Raw genomic sequence first — 24,418 nt, 5'->3', positions numbered from 1 at the left:
AGCGCCGGCCAAGCACTAAGCATACAGTAGTTGCTCTAGGACAAAGCGTAAGAGAGAGTAACACCAACAATTTTTGCATGCATTAAATATTGAACATTATGATAATTTTTGCTTGTTAACTACATAACTGAAAACGTGCTAGATATAATAGTGATTTTGTCCAAAACTGTAGTATTATAAAGTTTTCTATCTGGAAAATTACATGAACTAGTGGGTTATCTGCGGGTATCTTTAAGGTGCGTGCGTTCGTGTTTCAGGAGGCGTGGCTTTGGATAGCATGGGAGGGACTATGTTTCAAAGATATTATGCTTACCGGTTAGCATTTTGGCTGATCATCTACTACACCTTTTATTAAGGTATTTGCTAACAGTAGAGTAGCAGGTGGGCATGCACTGCAATGTGTCTAAAAAAAGTCAGGGTAGTTTAGTTCAATAATTTTCTTGAATTATAATTTACGCTCATTAACCGAGAAATAGACTGTTCAAATTAATTTAATGGCTAACAAAAATACTAAAAGAAACCTTTACATAGATAGTTCACCCCCCCCCCCCCTCCAAAAAAAATCTGTCATCATTTACACACCCTTGGCTTATTCTAAGGCAGATTGTTGGAAACCTGTAACCCATTGTCTTTCATAGTAACAAAAACAAATACTAAGACAGCCAATAGTTACGGGTTTCCAACATTCTACAAACTATCTTCTCTTGTTTTCGACAGAACATAAAACTCAAGCTGGTTTAGAACAAGCCAAGGATGTCAATAATAAATGATGGCAGAATTTAAAATTTTGGGCGAACTATCCATTTAAAATTAGTTAATGAAAATAAAGTTCATTGTTAGCTAACTCGCAGTGTTTTAACAACTCAGTAAATGTTAAACAGTTATTAATAAATCCTGTACCTGAATGTTTATTTTTAGTTCATGTATTGCAAGTCGATACATCAACTAAAATTAACTATTGGACCATTATTTTTAAGGGTTACAAAAACATCAAAATATATAAAATTGAATTAAAATGTGGGCGACATGGTGGCTCAGTGGTTAAAACTGTCCCCTAGCAGCAAAAAGTTCGCTGGTTTGAGTTCCGGCTGGGCTAGTTGGCATTTCTGAGTGGAGTTTGCATGTTCTCTAAATGTGTATGAGTATAGGCTGGGTTGCAGCTAAAAGGCCATCTGCTTTGTAAAACATATGCGTGACAAGTTGCCGGTTCATTCTGCTGTGGCAAACCTTGATAAATAAAGAGACTAAGCGGAGGAAAAATAAAAGAATGAATGAATTATAAATGTAAATATATTATAAGTATTGCTATGACATCTGAACTTTAAAAAACTAGTCAGAGATGCAAACGTATTACATAAATGTTTTAAAAACTTTCTTACACTTTTGATTTTAGATGTAATGCTTATTTGCATAATGACGGACAAAAGCATTTTGATAACCAATTGGAAGTGTGTGCAATGTGAGCAAAGCATCAAATACTGTGCGCAGCCGCCTTTGAACATTTTGAACAAGAGGAGAACAGCTTCAAAGTCCTCGGATAAAACAGTCAGGCTTATGAATGGGATCAATGGCAGGCATCCAGGCCAAACGCACTGCTTCGACCTTTCACATCCCAACAACCTGCAGCTTGCTTACCAACACACATTTTTTATTTACAGCCCACTGCTCCACTCACGATGCAGACACAGCTGGGAAAATGTCATTATTTTTTGTTAAATCTTTCACAATGAGGAGGAAATCAAAGTAATAATTCAAGCAGCATCTGAAAGGCTTAAGGCTCCTTTTTTCTCTCTGAAACATGGATCCAATTTCCACCTGGTATTAAAAGGAGAGTACAGCCAAAAATGTTAATTTAGTTCATTTACTCTCAGACAGACAGATTTTCATAATTCATTCATAAGCCTCCAACATGTGTTACATGAGCCACAAGATTTCATTTTGTTTAGCCTATACATTTAATGTTGTTTTTACTTTTAAAGTGCCAGTAGCAGTTTTCTGCTTTTTAAGAATCACCAAGAAACACAGTTTCCGCTTGAAAATCAGCAGAACAGAAGAAACATCTCATACATTTTGCAAAAACAAGTGAATTATTAGCAAATTCTAAGCTGAAAAAAAAAAACAGCAGTCGTCAAAAAGAGGACAAGCTCAAATGTTTTATATCCCATCTACAACTGTTGTCCGTTTGTAATTGGAATGTCATAAAATGCATAATAATACCAGGAGTAAACCGGGCTAGAGTATTATCAGGTTACAGAAACTGTCCTTTAAGCTCTATCATTCATCAAAAGTGAATGACAGCAGTTTTGGATAGAGCTAATGTTTTATTAGAAAGAAAGTAGCTTCCCAAAGGACATTTACTCATGCCTGATGACATTAAACAAATCAATGGAAAGCCAAATCACCAGACAGGCAGATGCGATTGATTTCAAACAGCCTTTTTTCAAAAGATCAGCAAGACACTTCTGTCCTTTTTAAATTACAAACGCCTTGCTGATTTTTTTGTAAATATAAAGATAAAAGATAAAAATGCTTTATATTTTTGTGGAAACTGGAATTTTTCAGGATTATTAAATAAAACAGTCAAAAGAACAAAATTAATTTGAAATAAAAGACTTTTGTAACTTTGCACTTTTGATAAAATTAATACCTTTTTAAAATTAAAATAAAATATATATTACAGTAAACGATGACTCTTGTGATTGATAATACAAAGCACTTTGAAAATGAAAATCTTACCAAAGGGCAGTTCAAAGCGAGTGTCCAGAAGGACTCGATGTGGCGTCGGGTTTTTAGTCCCATAAATCTCATCTGCCTTCATCAAAACTTCAGAGTCAAGAAATATCCATTCCCCAGCGCCCTCCTGCTCAGAAAAAAAATTATTTATTACAGAAAAACTGCAGAAGTATACAGTTGTGGCCAAAAAAGATGTCTGATTGGCACAATGGCCCTACAAGATTAATTAAGCCATCAAAATAGAATTCTGGGAAGAGGAAATGGCTTACTTATGTGATCTGAATGACAAAATTATTTAGCAAAAAAAGTTAAACTAAAACTTATTATTTAAGTAATAAAGGTTTTAACTAAACAAATACAGATAAACAATTAACTCACTGTATGAAGCACGCATTGACTGCAGTATAATCAATTATTAATTATTATTCATTGGTTTTGTACTGGATTATAATTTCCTCTCGCACTTTCATAAAGGAAACCATTTAAAAGCAGATGTACATCAATATACCATCAGTCACTTTGAATAAAGTATGACAATGACAATATTTCCTGAGCTCTGCACCACTTCACACTAGACCTTTAGAGTCTTTAGCTTGAACTGATGACTAAGTTCAGTGAAATGGCACAGTTAAGAATGTGAAACTAATATTGTTTTTTAAAAAAAGGTATTGTAAATAGAACAATGTAAGAATTAAACGAGTTGCAAATTATTTCCAGACCTCGTCTGAATGGCAGATGTTTTTCAGTGGGATCCAGGCAGTTCCTAACATGGTGTCCCAGATGAGCCCTTTGTTCCACACCTCCACGATGAGACCCAGGTCCAGCCGGCTGATCTCACTGAAGGCCACAAAGACAACAGTTTCTGTGAGTGATTGGAACTGCTGGTAATGTTTAATTTTCAGTGCATTATAAATAAAGAACTAATGTATTTTGATTTATTACTAATCAAACAGCACAGCCAAAGTCAAGTTCTTGACTGATGAGGAACACCACAGAATATTCTTCAAAATTATCCCATTTTGACACATGTTTTTTCATCAGATATTTTAGATATCTAATGTTTTTTTTTTTTTTTCTGAATCTAGCAAAATCTGTTTTTATACTGTGAATTGGTATGTCAGTTCCACAAGGAAATTAGAAGACAATCTAGAGAAACATCAGTGTGCTGTAAAAACTCTGTAAAAACTCATTTTTACAAATGTACAAGGTGGAAAAGCAATGGTTCCAGCGCTGAGCCTTGTGGTACATCATGCCTATTTTATGTTGGTGTTATGACCAGTGTTTTTGTTGTATTTTATGTTGCAGTTTGTTTCTCTTTCTTTACTTCCTTATTGATTACTCATCTCACAGGCACATTGATGGTACGGTCTGATCCACTAGAAGATGCTAAAGCCTGTAGAGGTGGCCTATTTACGTATGTTTAAAGTGCATCTGGAAGGTATTCATAGCGCTTCACTTCTTCCACATTTTAGGATGTGACAACCTTATTCCAAAATGGATTAAATTTATTAATTTCCTTAACATTCTACACACAATACCCCATAAGGACAATGTGAAAAGGATTTGTTTTAAATTGTTACAAATTTATTAAAAATAAAAACACTGAAAAATCACATGTACATAAGTATTCACAGCCTTTGCTCAATACTTTGTTGATGCACCTTTGGCAGCAGTTCGTTGTTTGTTATAAAACTTCTATTTAATGCTACAAATTAATTCCAGTAATAGCATCACAATTTTAAGCCCATCCCAGATAAAGCTGGCCAATGGTATCACCATTTTATCACATTTGTCAACAAATAAAGCCTTGAAATGAAATAAGAGATTAAAAGACCTATTTTAACATTCCTGAAGACCTTTTTAGCTCAGACCTCAAACCTCTGTTTACAACTCTTACATTTCTGGCTAAGAAATGTACATTACTAAAATGTCCTACATCTCAAATTCCAACTTTTTCCATGTGGATTTCTCAGTTGTCAGTCTTTCTTCTTTTGGAAAAAAATAACCTATGACCTTAACCAAAAACCGGACAAATTCAGGAGACTTTGGGAACTTCTCCAATCCTTTCTCCACAAACTCTGAATTTTTATTTCAGGAAAGATCTGGCTTCTTTTGTTTTTGTATTGATTAAAAACCGATACATTTCTACATTTTTATTTATTTGGCAGCACTTGCAGTTTGTTTGTCTGATTGTCTTTGTGGTTTGTACCATTTGAAAATCCTTAATTTAAAAAATACCTATTTTAAACAAGACGCATTTTAAAAACTTTATAAGTTTTGATTAGCGGTGAATATTTAGAGAAAAATTGTGCAGTGTGTGTTAATTGATGCTCCAATTGGTTTGAGTGCCTGACCTACATATATTTGCAGTCTGTGGAGCACTTCACAAAGACCACAACTCTTTATTAGCTTCATCTTCATCATCTGAGTCTTCCAGGAGCAGGTGTCTAACTATGTACACATAAAAAAATTCAAGAAAAGCTATAGACCATTTCACTAACTACATTTACATGAACATCAGTAATTGAATTATTTGCCTTAATCTGAATAAGACAATATTATGATCAGGGCTTGACATTAACTTTTTTGATCACCAGCCACCGTGGCTAGCAGATTTTCAACATTACTAGCCACTCGCCATTTTCACTAGCCACACTTTTCTTGTTGGGAATATATATTTTGCTGTTTTGTGTTATGTTCACATGCCTTTTCATTCATTCAACTTCTTGTGTGTATTGTGTATTAGCTTGCTCAGTGTGCATGAGCAAACGGCTTGTGACACATTGCAATTAGTTTTGATTTCATGTCTTTTCAGGGCTCAAAATTAAGAATTTACCAAATTGATCTCTGACCACACCTGACCACACCAAATAAATATTTCTTTGCCACAATTTTTTAATGTGTAAAAACAAGGAAAATATAGCTTTATAGGTGCACTTTTTAATTGGACAAAACTTTACTTTAAAAAAAACATTACATTTAAAAAATAATTATTGTCATGCATCTAAAATATGCACAGTAATCTGTCCAGGCTAAAAGTTCCAGATCACCAGTTAACTACACATAAAAGGGGAGTAATATCCCATTAAAGCAATGTTATTGTAAAAAATGATAATTAAACCATATTTACAAAAATAACTGTAGGCAAGAAAAAACAGGTGAAAAACGTGCACACGGTTAATGTTGGGCCTGTTAATAATCTCTACTTAGAATAATTAAAATGGAAGCAGTGACCGCTGCTGCTTGCAAAAGAATGTGTATTTTTTTAAATCTTGAGCTCTTGAAAGCAGCAGGACTGTGGGTGGATAATCATCGCTGTTTGTCCAGTCTATTTCAAAGGGAATCAGTCGCAAATCAAGTGGGCTTTCTCTAGGCACAGTTGCTATCCACAAGTAAATGGGAGCTTTTTAACAGTCGCGCGCATCACATCAGCTGTTAGCACGAATGATCATGCTTTCATTCTGTATCACCATTCTTTTGCTCGCGCAAACAGTAATTTTTGTCAGTCGTGCTGCTTCACCTTAGATCACATTTGCACAAATATTGGGCCATGCTTATTGTCGAATCCTGCTTTTAAGAAAACTACGATTTAAAAATTATTTCCAACCAGCCAAAGTGGCTAGTTGAGGTGTCTGTCTAAACCGCCAGTGTTGAAATCAACCTGCATTTGGCGGGTTGGCGGGTGTTAATGTAAAGCCCTGAATATAATCTTAAAGTCTCTCACTGACTCGGTAGGTGCTGAGAATAGCGTCAAACAGCTGTGTGTATGGCATATCCTGTCACAAAATCCCGCACAACGATAATAGTTTGATTAAGATGTTTACATATCTGTACTGCACTTCAATAATGTGACTAAAATCGGTGTATTTCACATGTCTTAATCAGAGTTATATTTTGTACGTTTATGACTTTATTTGGATTAAGGTAATCAAAAATCGCTGTTTACATGGTAGACTCTTAATGAGAGTATTGTCTTAATTGTATTACAATCAGATTATTGGTGTCATGTAAACATACTCAATGTGGTCATGACAAGGGCCCATGAACATTTCTGCCTGTTATCAAACTATTTCATAACTGTAACAAGAGGAATTAAACCAAAACTTAATGTTAAGACAGCTATCATAAAATTAGTTATCAATATGTGGCTCTTTTTGGATTCTCGGAAGCTGTAGAAACATCCCTCAAAATAGTGTATATCTGACAATATTGTGGAAAAAATACAAACAGAATTTCATAGTGAAATTCTGTTTGTTGTACACCAGGTAAAATTTTATTGTACACCAGGTAAAAGTTAAGCCAAAAGCAAATATCACATACTGTATAATCTTTCCTCAACACATGGTCCAAGCATTTTATCAATGCGTATGACAATATTCTATGTTTGAGAAACTTACAGATGTGCGTCAAATATTTGAAATGCAATAAATGTTAGGTGACATTTAGCACACTTTATTTGTACATCAGGTGTGTGTTGCTAAAAGTCATAAATAATAGTAGTTTGCTCAAGGCCAGTGAATTAGTCTAAAATACTACACAAATGCTGAAGTCTAATCTGCATAATCATATACAGTGTAAAAAAGTAAATGTTTGTGCTGGTCGATTCGTTTCAGCTCCACACCATCTGCCAACAAGACACAATTCTTTCTACAACTGAATGAGGCAAACATGCTTTTTATCTGCAGCTCTGCTTGTTATAAATAGAGAAGAGCAACCACACACACAGACGCACGCAGACACAAAGCGGCACATAAAGAGGAGCATTTGGAAATCCATTCATAATTCATTTAGGCTTTCAATTTCCTCCAAAGTGCGTCGAGTATGAGATGCTTTAGAGCGCCTTGTTTGCTTATTGCTATATATTTTGCTCTTGTTCATTTTTCAGAACATGCCAAATGGCGATGGGATGGTTAATAACTAATTGAAAGGTTGCTACAGAGACCAATAGAGCTTGATGACGCAGTTAATTATGCTAAAAAATGCAGGTGGAAACATCCTGTCTGACACATCTGAATACTTATTGCCATACTTATTTTGTCCATTGATCAAACTAGCAGATTAGGAGCTATAAAACAGCTCTAATCCCATTGCTGTTATATCATCATTAGTGTTTAAGGTCTCAAAAAGGAGTAAAGAAAAGAGGGCAAACTGATAACAGTGTGCAGCTCTCGTGAAGTTCACCATAACAGAAATTAGCTCAAAGAAAATATATGCAGCACATCACTGGTTTTGAATATTGTTTAGCTGTAGGCTACTTTAGACTGCTACCTTAAATAATGTTTAACCAATCTTCAGTTAATGTGCACTCAATTACTTTAAATATTGAGGTGAGCAGCGCTGATATTATGGTTTATACACTACCTAACAAAAGAATTGTCGCCTCTGCACTCTGCAGATCTCTTGTGCACCCCCATACTGAATGTAGCCCCAAACCATGATTTTTCCATCACCAAACTTGAACGATTTCTATGAGAATCTTGGGTCCATGCGGGTTCTGCAGTATTTGTGATGATTGGGATGCAGTTCAACAGATGATTCATCAGAAAAATCTACCTTCTGCCACTATTCCAAATGATCAACTAGAAGTCAAGTTATTTTTTGTTGCTCTTACAACTGGGATCAACGGCAACACTTTTGTCAGTGTCTAATTTTTCACTTGGAGATTTATTTAAAACTCAAGTTCACTAAGGATATGAATAGAAATCTGATGAATGATAAACCAGCTAAAAACCTTTAAACAACATTCATTTTTTAACTTTTATCACATTAAATCAGAGATGCAAAAAAATACATATTTTATTGTGTTTTCATTATACTCAGTTAGAAAGCTTAGCCTATTAGCTTAGCATGCCACTAAAGACAATGCTTGCAAGATGATTTCTACATACAGTAATGTACTGTTTAATAAGTTATTTAAATACCTCAAGGACAGATTAATGTAAATGGGACAAAATCATTAAAAAAATCTATTGTAAAATGTCTTTTTAAATTCACAATGCTTTGGATCAAATCATGTGCCAAATAATTAATAATGAAATGTGTGCAAATAACACTAATGGCATCAAAATGAAGGCAACAATTCATAGACAGAGCAAAGTGGTTCTACACTGTAAAACCCAATAAGTTAAGGTAACTCAAAGCGTTGAGGAAACCGATTGCAACTAACCATTTAAGTTCAAAAATGAATCCTAATGAGTACTGTGAACTTTATTTATTTGAGTAAATTAAGCAAATTAGGCACAATAAAACCTAATAAATAAAGAGAACTCAAACCAACTGAGTACTGTAAAACTCAATAAGTTTAGTCAACTCAAACCATTTGAGGAAACCGATTGCTACAAACCATTAGAGTTAAAAACTAATCTATGCGAGTACTGTGAACTTACCCCGTTTAAGTTGAAGTAATGAGGTATTTAATTAACTCATTACCTTCAACACTGAGTTCAAAACTCTTTTCAAATGAGTAGAATTAATTTTCACATGCATCTGCAACTACACTTATTTTACTAGTTGATTGTTGGGTTTTACAGTGTATTTATATTTCACTACATTTATTCAGAAAACACATTAAATTGATCATATATTACAAAAAATTGCAAAATTGTATATTATAAAGAGCTCACTGGGATGTTCATGAAAATGCATTCCTGTTTCTGTTCTGTATAATAATAATAAAAATTATTTGTGATGTGAGCATCAAACATACATATTATTTATGTAATATAATTAATTGATGGATCATAAGACCATGGTAATAATGCTAAAAATTTAGCTATGCCTTCACATAAATAAATAATATTTTAAAATATAATAAAATACAAAAACGTTATTTTAAATAATAAAAATACATCCAAATGTATCCTTTTTATCTACGTTTTTGTTTATTTTGATTTAATAATTGCATGCTTAATGAGCACTAGGAATTTTGCATTTGTTTATTTATTTATTTATTTATTTAAATCAAACCAACCTCCAACTATTAGTGTACATTTGTCACACTCAAATAAATGTTCAGATAGATCCAATTGCGAGTGAACAAAAGGAATTTATTTGACACAGTCAAACTCAACAAACTGGTGCAACAAATAAGTGCGGAGCTAGGGCTAGAGGAACAGGACAGGGATCAGGCAGGAAATCAGGCTCTAGCAGAAACTCCTCACGGTCCTGAGCACAGACAGAAACACACACATGAGCACACGTAACAAACTGACAAAGACACACAGAAAACATGGCCCATATATAGACCCGAATATGAGCCTCAGTTGGCGAGCTAATCAAGCCAGCTGAGTGCCGTCATCACACGTGATCAAAACAGATACACGTGGAGAACAAAAACAAACCAACATGATCAAACAGACACTCCGGAAGAGCGCACAAACCTGCAACCGTGACAACATTAGTGCAAAGCTCTAGTCAAGTGCATTTATGTACATTATATGATTCACAGTGGCTCTTTCACATTAACACTTTAAGAATACTGACACTGAAAAAATATACTGCAGGCAGTATATAATCAATGATCAGTATACAATCAGTCACTTTTCATTGTTTGTCTACTATTGGTGGCCTGTATTGTTATTCCCAGTGGGCCTGAACATGATTTCATTAACCTGGCGCTGCCTCTAAATGCTCCTCTGAGAGTAAAAACACACAAAGCCTGACTAGATTTAAGAGCTCTTTTCAATTACATGAACTTCTGGCTTTCTGAACTTCCATTAAAACAAGAAAGCATTAAGTCATCAATGCGGAATGAGACTACATTACAGTCCTTTTGACAAAGCTAGGTACTTTAATTTATTAGGAATGGGACAAAATGTTACTAGGTTACATAAAAAAAAATTTCTGAAAATGTCCAATATATTTCAGAACAGTTAGTTTTGAACCTTCACACAGGATGACTATAACTGCAAAGTTATCCGTATTAAAAACTTGGCTGATTGATCATGGTCAGCACTACAGCTTCATTAATATCGAATACTGAGCTTTTATTGTGTTTTCACAAGCAAGTTTCTCCAAGCGAGCAAGCAAATAAATAAATCAATTATTCAGGTTTTCCATAAAGCAATTGATTTCAAGTGAAAATAAGATAGTTGTTAGTCAACACTGAAAAAATGCTGGGTTCCACACAATCCCTTTATGTTGTCCTAAAACAAATTGATTGTAATCTTAATCATTTTTAATCGCTTGAACAAGCAGCAAAAGTTTGAGTGAATGGACACTTTTAAGGCTTTTCATGAGTCATTATATATATATATATATATATATATATATTAATGCACTGCAAAAGAGATGACACTTTAGCAGTATTTTCAGATATTTTAAGTTATCTAGTTAAATCTAAAATGACTTATATAAATACAATACAATACAATATTTATTTATTTATAAAGCACATTTAAAAACAACCAAAGTTGACTAAAATGCTGTACATAGAAGTACTAAAGACATAGAAGGAAGCTGAATAATAAAAGAAGCTTTTAACAAATAAAAGCAATAAAACAGTGATCAATGAATAATAAAAGTGAGAGAAAATAGATAGGTCTTTAAAACAGACTTAAACACAGAAATGGAGGGGAAAAGTTTAATGTGAATTGGTAAAGTTTTCCAGAGTTTAGGACCAGCAACAGCAAATGCTAGATCCCCTTGTTTTTTAAGGTGTGTTCTGGGCAAGATGAGTGATATTGAAATCATGATATCTCAATGATCGAGATGGGGTATATGGACAGAGCAGGTCTGTAAGGTACTGAGAAGCAAGATTATTTGACAGCTTTGTAAACAAATAATAACATTTTATAATAAATTCTGTATTTAATGGGTAACTAGTGACATGCAGCTTACCGACTCATACTTGCGGGTGCAGAGAGTAGTTTGTGTTGGGACAACATTGTGTGGGAATTGTGTGGAATCCTCCATTTTTGCACAGTTACAGTTGCATTTTTGCAGTATAGAGTACCTAACAGTTAACAGTAATACCCTATACAGTTCTAATTAATATGATTAAATATACATTTGTAATATTCTTTTTTTATTTATGCACTTATTTATAAAATTGCTTGTCTAATATAAGTGCATAAAGGTCACTAAAAATATTTATTTAAACAAAATGCTCATAAATGTTAATAGCAAAATAACTATTTCCAAAAACTAACAAAAGTCGCTGAAAATAAACAAAGAAAATTAAAAAAATTCTTCCATTTATTTTCAGTAGCAATACAGATGTAAGTCTATTTATCTATTTTACATTGCCTTGTTTATGTTTTATGTGATACTGATCTATTCCTTCAAAGATCAGGCTTTACATATTTAAAAATATAAACATTGCATGTGTGATCAGTTAATGTTTAAGTTTAAAGTTTTAAGACAAACAAGAAAATTGTTAAGAGAAATAAACATATTAGTATCTTGAACAAAAGGATATAACTCTGCAAACAGAAGAGGCGGAGGGTGCACTGTAAAGCAACAGTTGATTTAAGACTCAAACTGAGAAACAACAGACAACCACATCCCAGTAAATGTGCAAACAAAGACACACATCAACACCTAGCGCAAAATGCATGTAACACGAGGACAGGCAGAAATCTAAACAAATAGATGGAAATCACTGAGAGAGAAAGAAATGTGCAACAAAGCACACAGAGCCAGTTTCATGTCCTGGAGCAAAACACAATTTTCAGTTGGAGAAAGAAGTTCTTAGAAATTTGACATGCTGTCTGGATAAACCCAAAGCCAGTATTGTTTATATCAGAACTTCATACTTTCTTTATACAAATTTTATTTATTAAAAACTATTTATATTAAACATTTAAACCAACAAAACCGACACAACAACATTACGATTAACAGTTTAAAAGTCTTGACGAGTATGATCACAGCAAACATAGAGTTCTGCACAGCAAACAAGGGAACTGACACAAAACTGCTTCACTCTTTAATATTTTAGTTAAAATGGCATCATAAGTTGTTTTACAAACATTCAAAGGATCACATAAGTACTGAGGAAAAAATATTAAACAGAGAAGTGACAAAAAAAAATTGTATAAAGTATTTTCAAATGAAGGCTGTACTGGTTACACTGTCAAACCAGTAGATAGTAAGAAGTTTGACAAAAAAAAAAAAAAAAAAAAAAAAAAATATATATATATATATATATATATATATATATATATATATATATATATATATATATATATATATATATATATATATATATATATATATATATATATATATATATATAAATATATATATATATATATATATATATATATAAAAAAAAATATATATATATATATATATATATATATATATATATATATATATATATATATATATATAATTATTAGTATATATATATATATAATTATTAGTATTTTTTTATCTGCTTTTCCGAGGCTGGGTCACAGGGGCAGCAGTCTTAGTAGACAACCCCGGACTTCCCTCTCCCCAGACACTTGCTCCAGCTCCTCCAGGAGGATCCTGAGGTGTTCCCAGGCCAGCTGAGAAACATAGACCCTCCAGTGTGTCCTGGGTCTTCCCAATGGGACATGCCTGGAACACCTCCCTAAGAAGGCATCCGAAACAGATGCTCGAGCCACCCTGAGCTGATTTCTCTCAATGTGGAGGAGCAGCGACTCTACTACGAGCTCCTCCTGGGCGACAGCTCCTTTACCACAACGGACTAGCACATCGACTGCATTACTGCTGCAGATGCATGTGAATCTCATGTTCCATCATTCCCTCACTCGTGAACAAAACCCCAGGATACTTGAACTCCTCCACCTGGGGTAAGGACTTTACTCTAACCTGGATATGGCAACCCCCTTTTTCCGGTGGAGCACCATGACCTCGGACTTGGAGGTGCTGACACTCATCCCAGCTGCATCACACTCATCAGCAAACCACCCCCTCCAGCCAAAGGCTGCACTTTGAAATTCTGTCCATAAAAATTATGAAAAAAATTAGTGACAAAGGGCAGCCCTGCCGGATCCCAACATGCACTGGAAACAAGTTTAACTTATTGCCGGCAATGTGAACCAAACTCCAACTTCATACAGGGACAAGACAGCCCTTAGCAGACCGCCTCTAACCCCATATTCCCAGAGCACCCTCCACCGTATGCCACGAGGGACACGGTCAAATGCCTTCCCCAAGTCCACAAAACACATGCGGCCTGGTTGTGCATACTCACATGAACCCTCAAGCACCCTGGTGAGGGTAAAGAGCTGGTGCAGTGTAACACAGCCTGGACAAAAACCTGCATTGTTCCTCTTGGATCCTCCTCTCCAGTACCCAGTTCCAGTTCCCAAGAAGGCTGAGGAGTGTGATCCCCCTATAGTTGGAGCACAGCCTCCGGTCCCCCTTCTTAAAAATGGGAACCACCACCCCATTTGCCAAGTATAGAGGTACTATCCCTGACCTCTATGCGATATTGTAGAGACGTGTCAGTCAAGACAGCCTCACAATATCTAGAGACCTAAGATACACAGGGTGAATCTTATCCACCCCCACTGCTTTGCCACTGCGAAGCTTAAATAAATAAATAAATAAATAAATAAACATTGTTCATTCAATAGTTTTCTTCAAAACTTTTGATTCTTCCATTAATGATAATAAACGAAGAAAAGAATAAGTAATTAAAAAGGTAATTTTTAAACAATTTTCATTAACATATATATTTAAAAAATTTCTGCATGTATCTATCTATCTTTCTATCCATTCATCCATCTATCGATCTATCCATCCATCTATATAGTCGTGCAAGGACATCTTGTACATCTTATAAGTACATCTTTTTAAATACATTAAGCCCACGATTATCCAGAATCATGAAACTGCAATGTGCACCATCACACAATTTTCTCTGACAAAGGTCGGATTATGTTGTATGAGTCGACAGCAACAACACAAGAGCTTAGTTTTTTCATATGTAATTTAGGTCACTTTTAAACGTGCTTCTAAATCTGAAACATCTGATTTCTAGTCATTTGACTCACAACCGTGTCCTGTTCACTCTTCAGTTAAGGAAAAGCTTTTTTTTTTTTTTTTTTAATGATCAACAGCATATTAACACAGAAATGACACTTCCACTGTAAGGAACCATCTGGCTCTAGATGTGTAACATGACACACTGACAGCCTAATTATCTTGGCTATTTTCTTGGTGGCTGAGAGAAGCTCATTAGTTTGTCAACAAAAGACTTACAAGCAGTAAGAGGGAAAGAGAGAGTGAAAGAGACAAATAGAGAGAAAAAGAGAAACCCTAAAAGCAGAAACTCAACATGCAGTGTTCTGTAAGAACATCATAAGGTAACAGAATTAGGTCAGTATACTTTACACATGCGCATTGAGAAACGAATTGTCAAATTTTGGAATGCATTAAAAAGCGGGACAACCCCTCTTATAATTTTTAAACCCTTAAAAACCATGAAATGAACACAGAAAAAAGTCCAGATTTTGGTGGTCCTAAAGTTACAAACCAACACAGCAAACATTACCAACAGCAGGGAGCATCATCCTGACATGCTCATTCATTGAATTTAACCCAAGCAAATTATAAAAACACCAAACTAAAAAATCTATTAAGATGAATAAGTGGAGAAACAAAGCAATGTTTAATGTTATTTAATATTATAAAATGAGATTATGCAACAGCAACATATCTAAGTGCTGTAAAGAACAGTAATTTAGAACAAAAACTAAGGAAATACAGACAGAGTGCTCACAGTCTGACTGTAGAGATGGTCAATACAGAAAGAACTGGCATCCCAGAGTGAGGAGCAACACTTCATCACCCACCGCACAAACTAACAGCACATAAAAGTGAACATACTACGCCAAATTCCAGCCCGCTTACCCTAAATTCACAAAGTTAAGCAATAAAACACAACTTCAATATATTACTAATTAAAAAAACTGTTCACGCCACAATAAATTGATGCCTGTCACAAAAAGAAAAAGGGGACCTACAAAAACATCAGTGATGCGCTTACATCCTAAAGTGTTGATTAATTAATTATTGTTTGTTTTAATTGATCATTTACTACTGTGTCATTTGTTTTCTATTTAGAAAAGGTTCCATTTAATGTAAGGTTCTATTTAGGTTCTATTTAATGTAAACATCAAAAATGCTTTGACAATACATTTAACATTTATCATGCCAATAATGCAAGTTTGAATTTGAATTAAAGAGAACAAGAACAAGAGAGAGATACAACAATACTGATTATTATTGTTTTTTTTAAATATTGATTTGAAATTGATATTGAATTTAGAAATATTGATTGATATTGATCCTAAAATACTGATTGTTAAATGTACAGTTTATTTTGATCTATAATAATTTATTATTGATTTGTATGAATAAGGCGACGTAGTGGCACAGTAGGTAGTGCTGTCGCCTCACAGCAAGAAGGTCACTGGTTTGAGCTTCAGCTGGTTCAGTTGGCATTTCTGTGTGGAGTTTGCATGTCGATGCATTCGCGTGGGTTTCCTCCGGGTGCTTCGGTTTTACCCACAGTCCAAAGACATGAGGTACAGTTAAATTGGGTAAGCTAAAGCTAAATTGTCCGTAGTGTATGAGTGTGAATGAGTATGTGTATGGATGTTTCCCAGAGATGGGTTGCAGCTTGAAGGGTATCCACTGTGTAAAACATGTGCTGGATAAGTTGGCGACCACGGATTAATAAAGGGACAAAGCCGAAAAGAAAATGAATGAATAAATGAATGAATGTATGAATAATATGATACATTGAATAATATATTGAATAATATGATTTATTATGTATATATATATATATATATATATATATATATATATATATATATATATATATATATATATATATATATATATATATATATATATATATATTAGGGATGTGCGGAGCAGCCGGTATTTGTATTTGTATTTGTTGAGGGGGGAAAAGTATTTGTATTTGTATTTGTATTTGTATTCGAGTAAAATTCAAAATGGCGCAAAAATATATATTTTTTCTATTACACTTCTAATTTACGTTATAGTGAAAGTATTGTTTAATTATACCCATTATATAAATTATAGATATGCAATATTGGCTGTTGTTTTGAACATGTGACAAGAAATGTCATTGAAAATATAATAACATAGAAGCCATTATCTCATCCATAGTTAAACCAACAACTAATAAAACACCATTGTGAATATTATGAACCCCACCACCACCGTTCTTGTTGAAGGACACTGAATAGACAGAATAAAAACAAATAATACTTCAAAAAAACTGTTCTTCTTCTGAAAGAACTTCTTTCCAATGCACAAAATTCCAAAAACTAAAATTAACTAAATAAATCTAAATAAAACCCTGCCTGGGAGATCTGGCAGAACAAAAGTATTCTATATAATACTAAAAGATACAGCCCTGCTATTGTCATCTGCCTGCCACAAAACAGACACAAAGTTTTTTTTTTTTATGTTTGAAACTGACTTGCTGGGGCAGAATGTGGCTGTGTTGATGGTTTGGTGCTTGTGGAGGATTTAGCAGAACATAGCTGGACTGATTGAGGGGATTGATGCTTGTGGGGGGTTCACAGACAGTATCAGGAGAGGATGCTTTTAGTGCATGTGATAATACATTACATAGAAGGTTGCGCGGTGGCACAGTGAGTAGCACTGTCGCCTCACAGCAAGAAGGTTGCTGGTTCGAGCCCTGACTGGGTTCTCCCCATGTTGGCGTGGGTTTCCTCCGGGTGCTCCGGTTTCCACCACAGTCCAAACACATGCAATACAGGTGAACTGGGTAAGCTAAATTGTCCCTATTGTATGTGTGTGAAAGAGAGAGTATGGATGTTTCCCAGTGCTGGGTAGCAGCTGGAAGGGCAGCCACAGCGTAAAACATATGCTGGATAAATTGGTGGTTCATTCCACTGTGGCAACCCCAGATTGATAAAGGGACTTAACCGAAAAGAAATGAATGAATGATTATGGATAGAAGATGTTGACAGATGTTTAATATCTCTGCCTCTGCTGATTTTACTTTTGCACACATTATACAGTATCACTTTGTTTTATCTGCAGCACCACTGACTGTAAAATGCTTCCACACAGAACCTGAATGTTTTTTTTTTTTCTTTTGACTGGTGGAGGACCAAGAAATGGCTCAGCAGCAGTCTCATTTTTTCATAGTGCCCAAATGTATTTGAGGAGTTTTAAGTTTATAAAAAGTGACGGGAAGCTATGCTAAGGTTAACTAGCCTATAGCATATATCTTGCTGTCTGCAAAAGACAGTAATGTAGACGTACCATATAACTCCCATAGGTGCATACTATTCGACGCAACTGCACAAGCATCGTTTTAACCTTTATAAACAAACGTTAACGTTACTCTGTCAACAGTCTATTGTCTAAATTACCGTGCTAACAGAGCTAACGTTGCGTAAACAGAGCACCCGATTGCAGACGTCAGACGTCCGATCAAACTCCGCTACAAGTTTATAAACTGCCTCTGGAACCCAATTAAGGTACAAAAATCTATTTAACAAAAATAATGATGCAGTGAAGTATTTTTTTCGCTCAGCCGAGCCTTCTGTCTGTTGCTGTGGAGAAGCGCCCTCCGACTTCTGACTGAGCGTCTCTCTCTCTCTCTCTCTCTCTCTCTCTCTCTCTCTCACTCACTCACTCACTCACTCACTCACTCACTCACTCACTCACTCACTCACTCACTCACTCACTCACTCACTCACTCACTCACTCACTCACTCACTCACTCACTCACTCACTCACTCACTCACTCACTCACTCACTCACTCACTCACTCACTCACTCACTCACTCACTCACTCACTCACGCGGGCATGCACTATGGTCTCATGAGGAAACGCTGCTTTTTGATATAGTGTTTTTCTTGCTCCCGAATACAAATAATTTTTCAAGTATTTGTTCGAATTAAGTATTCGTAAAAACACGCTATTCGTGCCTTTCCGAATACCGTATTCGGGTTCGGCTCCACCCTTAATATAAATATATATATATATATATATATATATATATATATATATATATATATATATATATATATATATATATATATATATATATATATATATATATTTTTTTTTTTTTTTTTTTTTTACCACTACTACTACTACTTACTGTGTTTTTATTATATATGTATGCTACTTTTTAATGTAAACTTTATAAATGCTTTGGCAATGCAATTGTAACATTTGTCATGCCAATAAAGTCATTTTTGAATTAAGAGAAAGAGAGAAATACTAAAAATACTCAAATTTGCTTGAACTCTATATAATGATAAGTATATTTTATATATAATATATGATATGTAGGTATTTTATGGTTTATATAGATTAGTTTTATTCTAGAGGAATGTTAAAATTGTTTGTTGACCAAATTAAATCGCTGACGATCTCACTGTGGAATATCCAGGGTGTATGCATATCTAGTCTCATCCAGTCTTGAGTGTAAAGTTAACACCTTGGATAAGCATTTCAGACATAGACATCATAATACTCCAGGAAACATGGCGCAGAACTGATGAGGTCACTCTTTGTCCCACGGGATACCGTAAAAAATCCATTTCATCTAAAAAAACATGAAAAAATGAAACATGGTAGGGATCCTGGGGGCACGATAATCTGGAACAAACTCAAACTTGATAAATACATCAAATTTATTTTAAAAGAAGAATCTCATATTTGGCTCAAAAACGACAATCAGCTCAGTCAAATCAAAAATGACATATTGTTATACATTCCTCCATCCGAATCTCCACATTATAATGGAAACAACTTTGAGACCATCCAGACTCAAATAACCCACTTCCAGGCCCAGGGAAGTGCACTGCTGTGTTTAAATCTCAATGCTAGAACAGGGTCCTTAACTGACTGTACCACAGACAGTGAGAATAAATACACATTTGGACAGAGTTATCAACAAAATGGTGTAAATAATTAGGAATAACTCTGATGCCCAAATAAATAATATGGAAAGCTCCTACTTGAGCTCTGTCGCAGTCTTGGTTTGTATCTGGTCAATGGCAGGGTGAAAGAAGACTCTCTGGGCAGAAACACCAACAGCTCAACCCAGCCCCAGTCACTTCCCAGTCGCTCAACAGTTGACTCCATGATCACAGATTTAGATCCGTTCTCTTTCAGTGCATTCACTGTTAAATCACTAACACCTCTATGAGATCACAGGCAAATTACACTTTATATAAAAAGGAACAAGAATACTAATATATTTTCACAATATGGTAAATTGTATAACATTAAAAATAATTATAGATGGGTACAAGACAGCTTTGAGAAATACAGGAACATAATTGAAGACCCCCAAATAGGTTTACTTTTGGATAAACTTATAGAAAATAGTTATCCTGATAATAGTGATGGTGTTAATCTAGCTGTAGAAAACATAAATTACATATTTGATTATTTGGCAACGATATCTAATATTAAAACTACTAAGAAAACTTTAAAAACAAAAAACAAGAGAAAGAAAAATGGCATGACTTTGATTGTAAACTATAAGGAAAAACTTAAGACAACTAGCAAATTAAAAACCACAGACAACCAGAGAATACAAATTTACGTCTTCAGTACAGTGAGGAGCTAAAAAATATAAAAACACAATCAGAAAAAAGAAAGAAGAGTACACCCAAAAACAGCTCAACACAATTGAAGAATCTGTTGACTCAAACAATTTCTGGGCCAACTGGAACCTTACTAAAAGGAAACGTGAACAGCTAACAATACAAATTGGAGACAACTGGAAAAACCACTTTGAAAAACTGTTTAGTAAAATAAACATGAGTACTAAACAATCGTTTATATATGATAAATTAACCAATTCAGAGTTCAAAGTCCTACCAAAAAAAAATAAAATAAAAATAAAAAAATAAAAAACAAGTGGTCCAGACGGTATCCTTAATGATATGATTAAAAACATAAATCACAATTTCCAATTGGCTATAATGAAATTGTTCAATTTGGTTCAGAGTGCTGGTCATTTTCCTGACAAATGGATTAAAGGATTAATAACGCTCATATTCAAAAGTTGTGACAAATCAGGACCCAAATAATTACAGAGGCATCTGTGTGAACTGTAATCTGGGGAAGCTGTTCTGCAGCATCATCAACACCAGACTCATAGGCTTCCTTACAGAGCACAATGTCCTCAGCAAAAGTCAGATTGGGTTTCTGCCAAATTACAAAACATCAGACCTTATCTTCACCCTTCAGACTCTGGTTGACAGATATGTCAATCAAAACAAAAACAAAATATTCGCTTGCTTTGTAGATTTTCAGAAAGCATTTGATTCAATTTGGCCGGATAAACTGGATATCCTGCACAGCTTCTGTCTGACCTGGGCCCTGACCGTTGACCCAAAGAAAACTAAAACCCAAATAATTGCAGAAAAATACAGATGTCAGGGAAAAAAAACACAGTTTCACCCTTGGTATGACAAAATTGAACATGCCACAAGCTACACATACCTTGGATTGAAAATAAGTGCTAATAGAAAACTAAATCTGGCTGTGAATAAACTGAAAGAGAAAGCAAGAAGGGCCTTTTACTCCTTTAAAAAATCAACACAAATAGAAATTCTAATTTGAATCTGGCTCAAAATTTTCCAGTCGGTGTTTGAACATATAGTGCTATACGGGAGTAAAGTGTAGGGTCCTTTCCTCAGTCATGAGTTTGATAAGTGGGATAAACATTCAATTGAAAGCCTACGTGCAGAGTTCTGTAGGAGCATCCTCAGGGTAAAGAGGAACACACCCAGCAATGCATGCAGGGCAGAATTAGTATCATTTACACATGCGCATTGAAAAACAAGCAGTCAAATTTTGGAAACACCTAAAAATGAGTGACCCCAACTCTTATAATTTTAAAGCCCTCAAAAAACAAGGATTAAAAAAAAGCCACCTGATTCAGATGGTCCTGAAGTTACAAACACAAACCAACATAGCAAATATGACTAAAAGCAGGCAGCATCAGGACACGGACATGCTTATCTACAGAATTAAGCCCAATCAAATAATAAATGCATGAAAAGAAGAATATCTAATTTACTGGAATGAAGCAGCAGGAAAACAAAGTAAACTTACCCACAATTCACTGAATTAGAAAAAAAACAGTACTGACTAGGGGGAAGAATGACTGTGTTCTTCAAGCTAACCAATACATTAATGCCTGTCACAAAAAGAGAGAGCAGATCAATAAAAACATCAGTGATTCTCTCACTCACTCACTCACTCACTCACTCACTCACTCACTCACTCACTCACTCACTCACTCACTCACTCACTCACTCACTCACTCACTCACTCACTCACTCACTCACTCACTCACTCACTCACTCACTCACTCACTCACTCACTCACTCACTCACTCACTCACTCACTCACTCACTCACTCACACACACACACACACACACACACACACACACACACACACACACACACACACACACACCTAGATTATTGTAAAGGAATCATTGTAAATATACTGATTATTATTGTTTTTTATTACTGTTTTATCCTAAAATGTTAATTGTTAAATGTACAGCTTATTCCGATTTATTATTATTTTTATTCTTATAAATGAATAATATGATATGAATGATGACTCCTGCCACCATCTGAGAAACCCACAATGACCCGCTTTGTTTGAACTACTGCCCTATTTGTCTTGTTTGTACGCAGCGACGCTGCACTGCTTTTGCAATACGAATGTACAGTTATTTGTCATTAGGGATGTCCCGATACAACATTTTAACTTCCGATACGATACCAAAATTGCAGCAATCAGTCCGATACCGATATAAATCCGATATCAGTACAAATTATGGAAAACTTTATTTTTACCTATTTTGTTGAGTCTAATGTATGAACGGCTAGATCAAACTGAGAACAAGTCAGCAACAGTAAGCATGGAAAAAACAACCAGTTTATTTACTATTGGTTGCACAAATGTAAACTTTTACATAAGAATATATAAAAAGAATTAAAGAATAAATAGTAAGACCCTGAAAAAATCTTAATTGAATAAATAAAAAAAAATTTTAAAGTGCAAAATGCTAATTACAGGTCACTTCAGTTGTTCATTTTTTACCATCAGCAAAGAGTAGAAACTGCTGAGAGCAGGAACGTAAGAAAAAAATATTGTTAATTGAACAACAGCTAAAGGTTCAGTGTCGAAAATTTCAATTTCACACACAGCTTTTTGATAAATTTTTGATCCAGTTGAGCTGAAAAATATCTTTCACACTGGGCAGCAGAAATAATTTATTGTTAAGTTAATAAAAATGTGCAGTATGGTTGGTACAAACATTTACATGATCAGAGCTATTTTATCTGTGTTTGTATCATAAGAAGATTATGGCTGTATCAACGTTCCCAAACATTATTAATTTTATAATAATATATATTGCACATATTATATTTAACATAAAAATACTTGCAGAGGCTGGATTGAAACACACCTTTTCTCCACAGCACATACAATAATGTCACTTTTAAGAATAATTTTATTTATCAAAATTCATTATATTTGCATATTTGCACAGATTTCACCCTACTGCCCACATGGGAAAATTAGACAATGTAAATAACTGCAAACTGATGTGCAAAGCTGACACTGTTTATCAGAGCACTTTATCTTTCTGGGCTTTTTTTTTTAAAAAAAGAGTTAAACATGGGAATGTCTCTAATAAAATTTTCCTTTTGCCCCAAATGTAATTCCATTCTTTCTTTTAAACTGTAAAGGCCCTCAGCAACAGAATGATTTCTTATTCTTATTTAACAGACAATGAAAACAACAAAAAAGTTTAGCATTTTACATGACACTGTTCCTTTCAGAGTGTTTAAGTTAAAAAATGAAATAAAGAATAATAAATCCACTATTTCACTCCTATTATCCATATGCACCACTGACAGGTCAAATCTGCTCCCTCTCTAGTCTTAGTGCTGCTGAGAGTTTGAGATTGAAAGTTTGTGTATAAAAAAGTAAAGAAACGCAGCTAAAGAAAGCAGAATCCGGGACATGTTCGGCGATTTATAAATCTTGGCTGAATGCAATTTTTAAGTCCCAAATAGAGGACATGTCCGGAAAAAGATAATGTATTGTAGGTTTTTTTCTGCATGTCCTCGCGCTCTTCTTAAAGCTAAAGTCAGAGCAACTCGTCTCTGTGGGTCTGCTGCAGCAGCAGAGCCCTCAAGTCTGTGGCGGAGACTTTTCTCATGCACACAGAACCGGGCCGCTGAGGTAAAGACTTATGTGTGGGAAGCGCTGGTGATGAATTAGGTATCACACTGGATGAACCACTAAATGCCATGACCGAATTGAGGCTCGCACGATGTGTGCTACGTCGCCATTCGGTGCCTTATGTTGCTTAGCAGCCTTATGCAAAACAATGTAAAGATCGCTTGACGTGAAGTAAATAAACCAGTAACGTTAGAGATGTGCCGTTGTTGCTAGCGTCAGCGTGTGCTACTGTCAAAATAGATTTCTATCGTACTACACCATAACCTAGTGTAAAGAGCATGTTAAATCTTAGAGATTTTGCTAGCAAGCAGTGTTGTGATCACATGGGCTTTGCACGCTGGCTCTGGACGCTGCTGGATAGAATAGCTGTAACGGAGTTTAGAGAGTATCGGACTGCTTATATCGAAGAATTTTAACGCAGTTC

At 34.8% G+C, this 24,418-nt stretch overlaps 1 protein-coding gene across 36 annotated transcripts in view; it reads right to left on the bottom strand.

The window, feature by feature from the left end:
• The window catches only part of unc13bb (unc-13 homolog Bb (C. elegans)), a 150,867-nt gene that overhangs the window by 83,840 nt on the left and 42,609 nt on the right, over nucleotides 1-24,418 (bottom strand). For 34 of the 36 annotated variants that reach the window (XM_087270339.1, XM_087270338.1, XM_087270345.1 and 31 more), the window contains exons 4-5: nucleotides 3,453-3,570; nucleotides 2,737-2,860 (exon numbers count right to left, since the gene is read on the bottom strand). In XM_087270339.1, the coding sequence (XP_087126465.1) occupies nucleotides 2,737-2,860; nucleotides 3,453-3,570 (242 nt within the window). Of the gene's footprint in view, nucleotides 1-2,736; nucleotides 2,861-3,452; nucleotides 3,596-24,418 lie in introns of those variants that run through there. The other 2 variants (XM_087270364.1, XM_087270366.1) reach the window with 2 other exon arrangements.

The sequence above is a fragment of the Danio rerio genome, chromosome 10 (genome assembly GCF_052040795.2).
Source record: "Danio rerio strain M-AB ecotype USA chromosome 10, GRCz13ab, whole genome shotgun sequence".
NCBI lineage: Eukaryota > Metazoa > Chordata > Actinopteri > Cypriniformes > Danionidae > Danio > Danio rerio.
The sequence above is the reverse complement of the archived record's forward strand: the minus strand, read 5'-3'. Positions and strand labels throughout refer to the sequence as shown.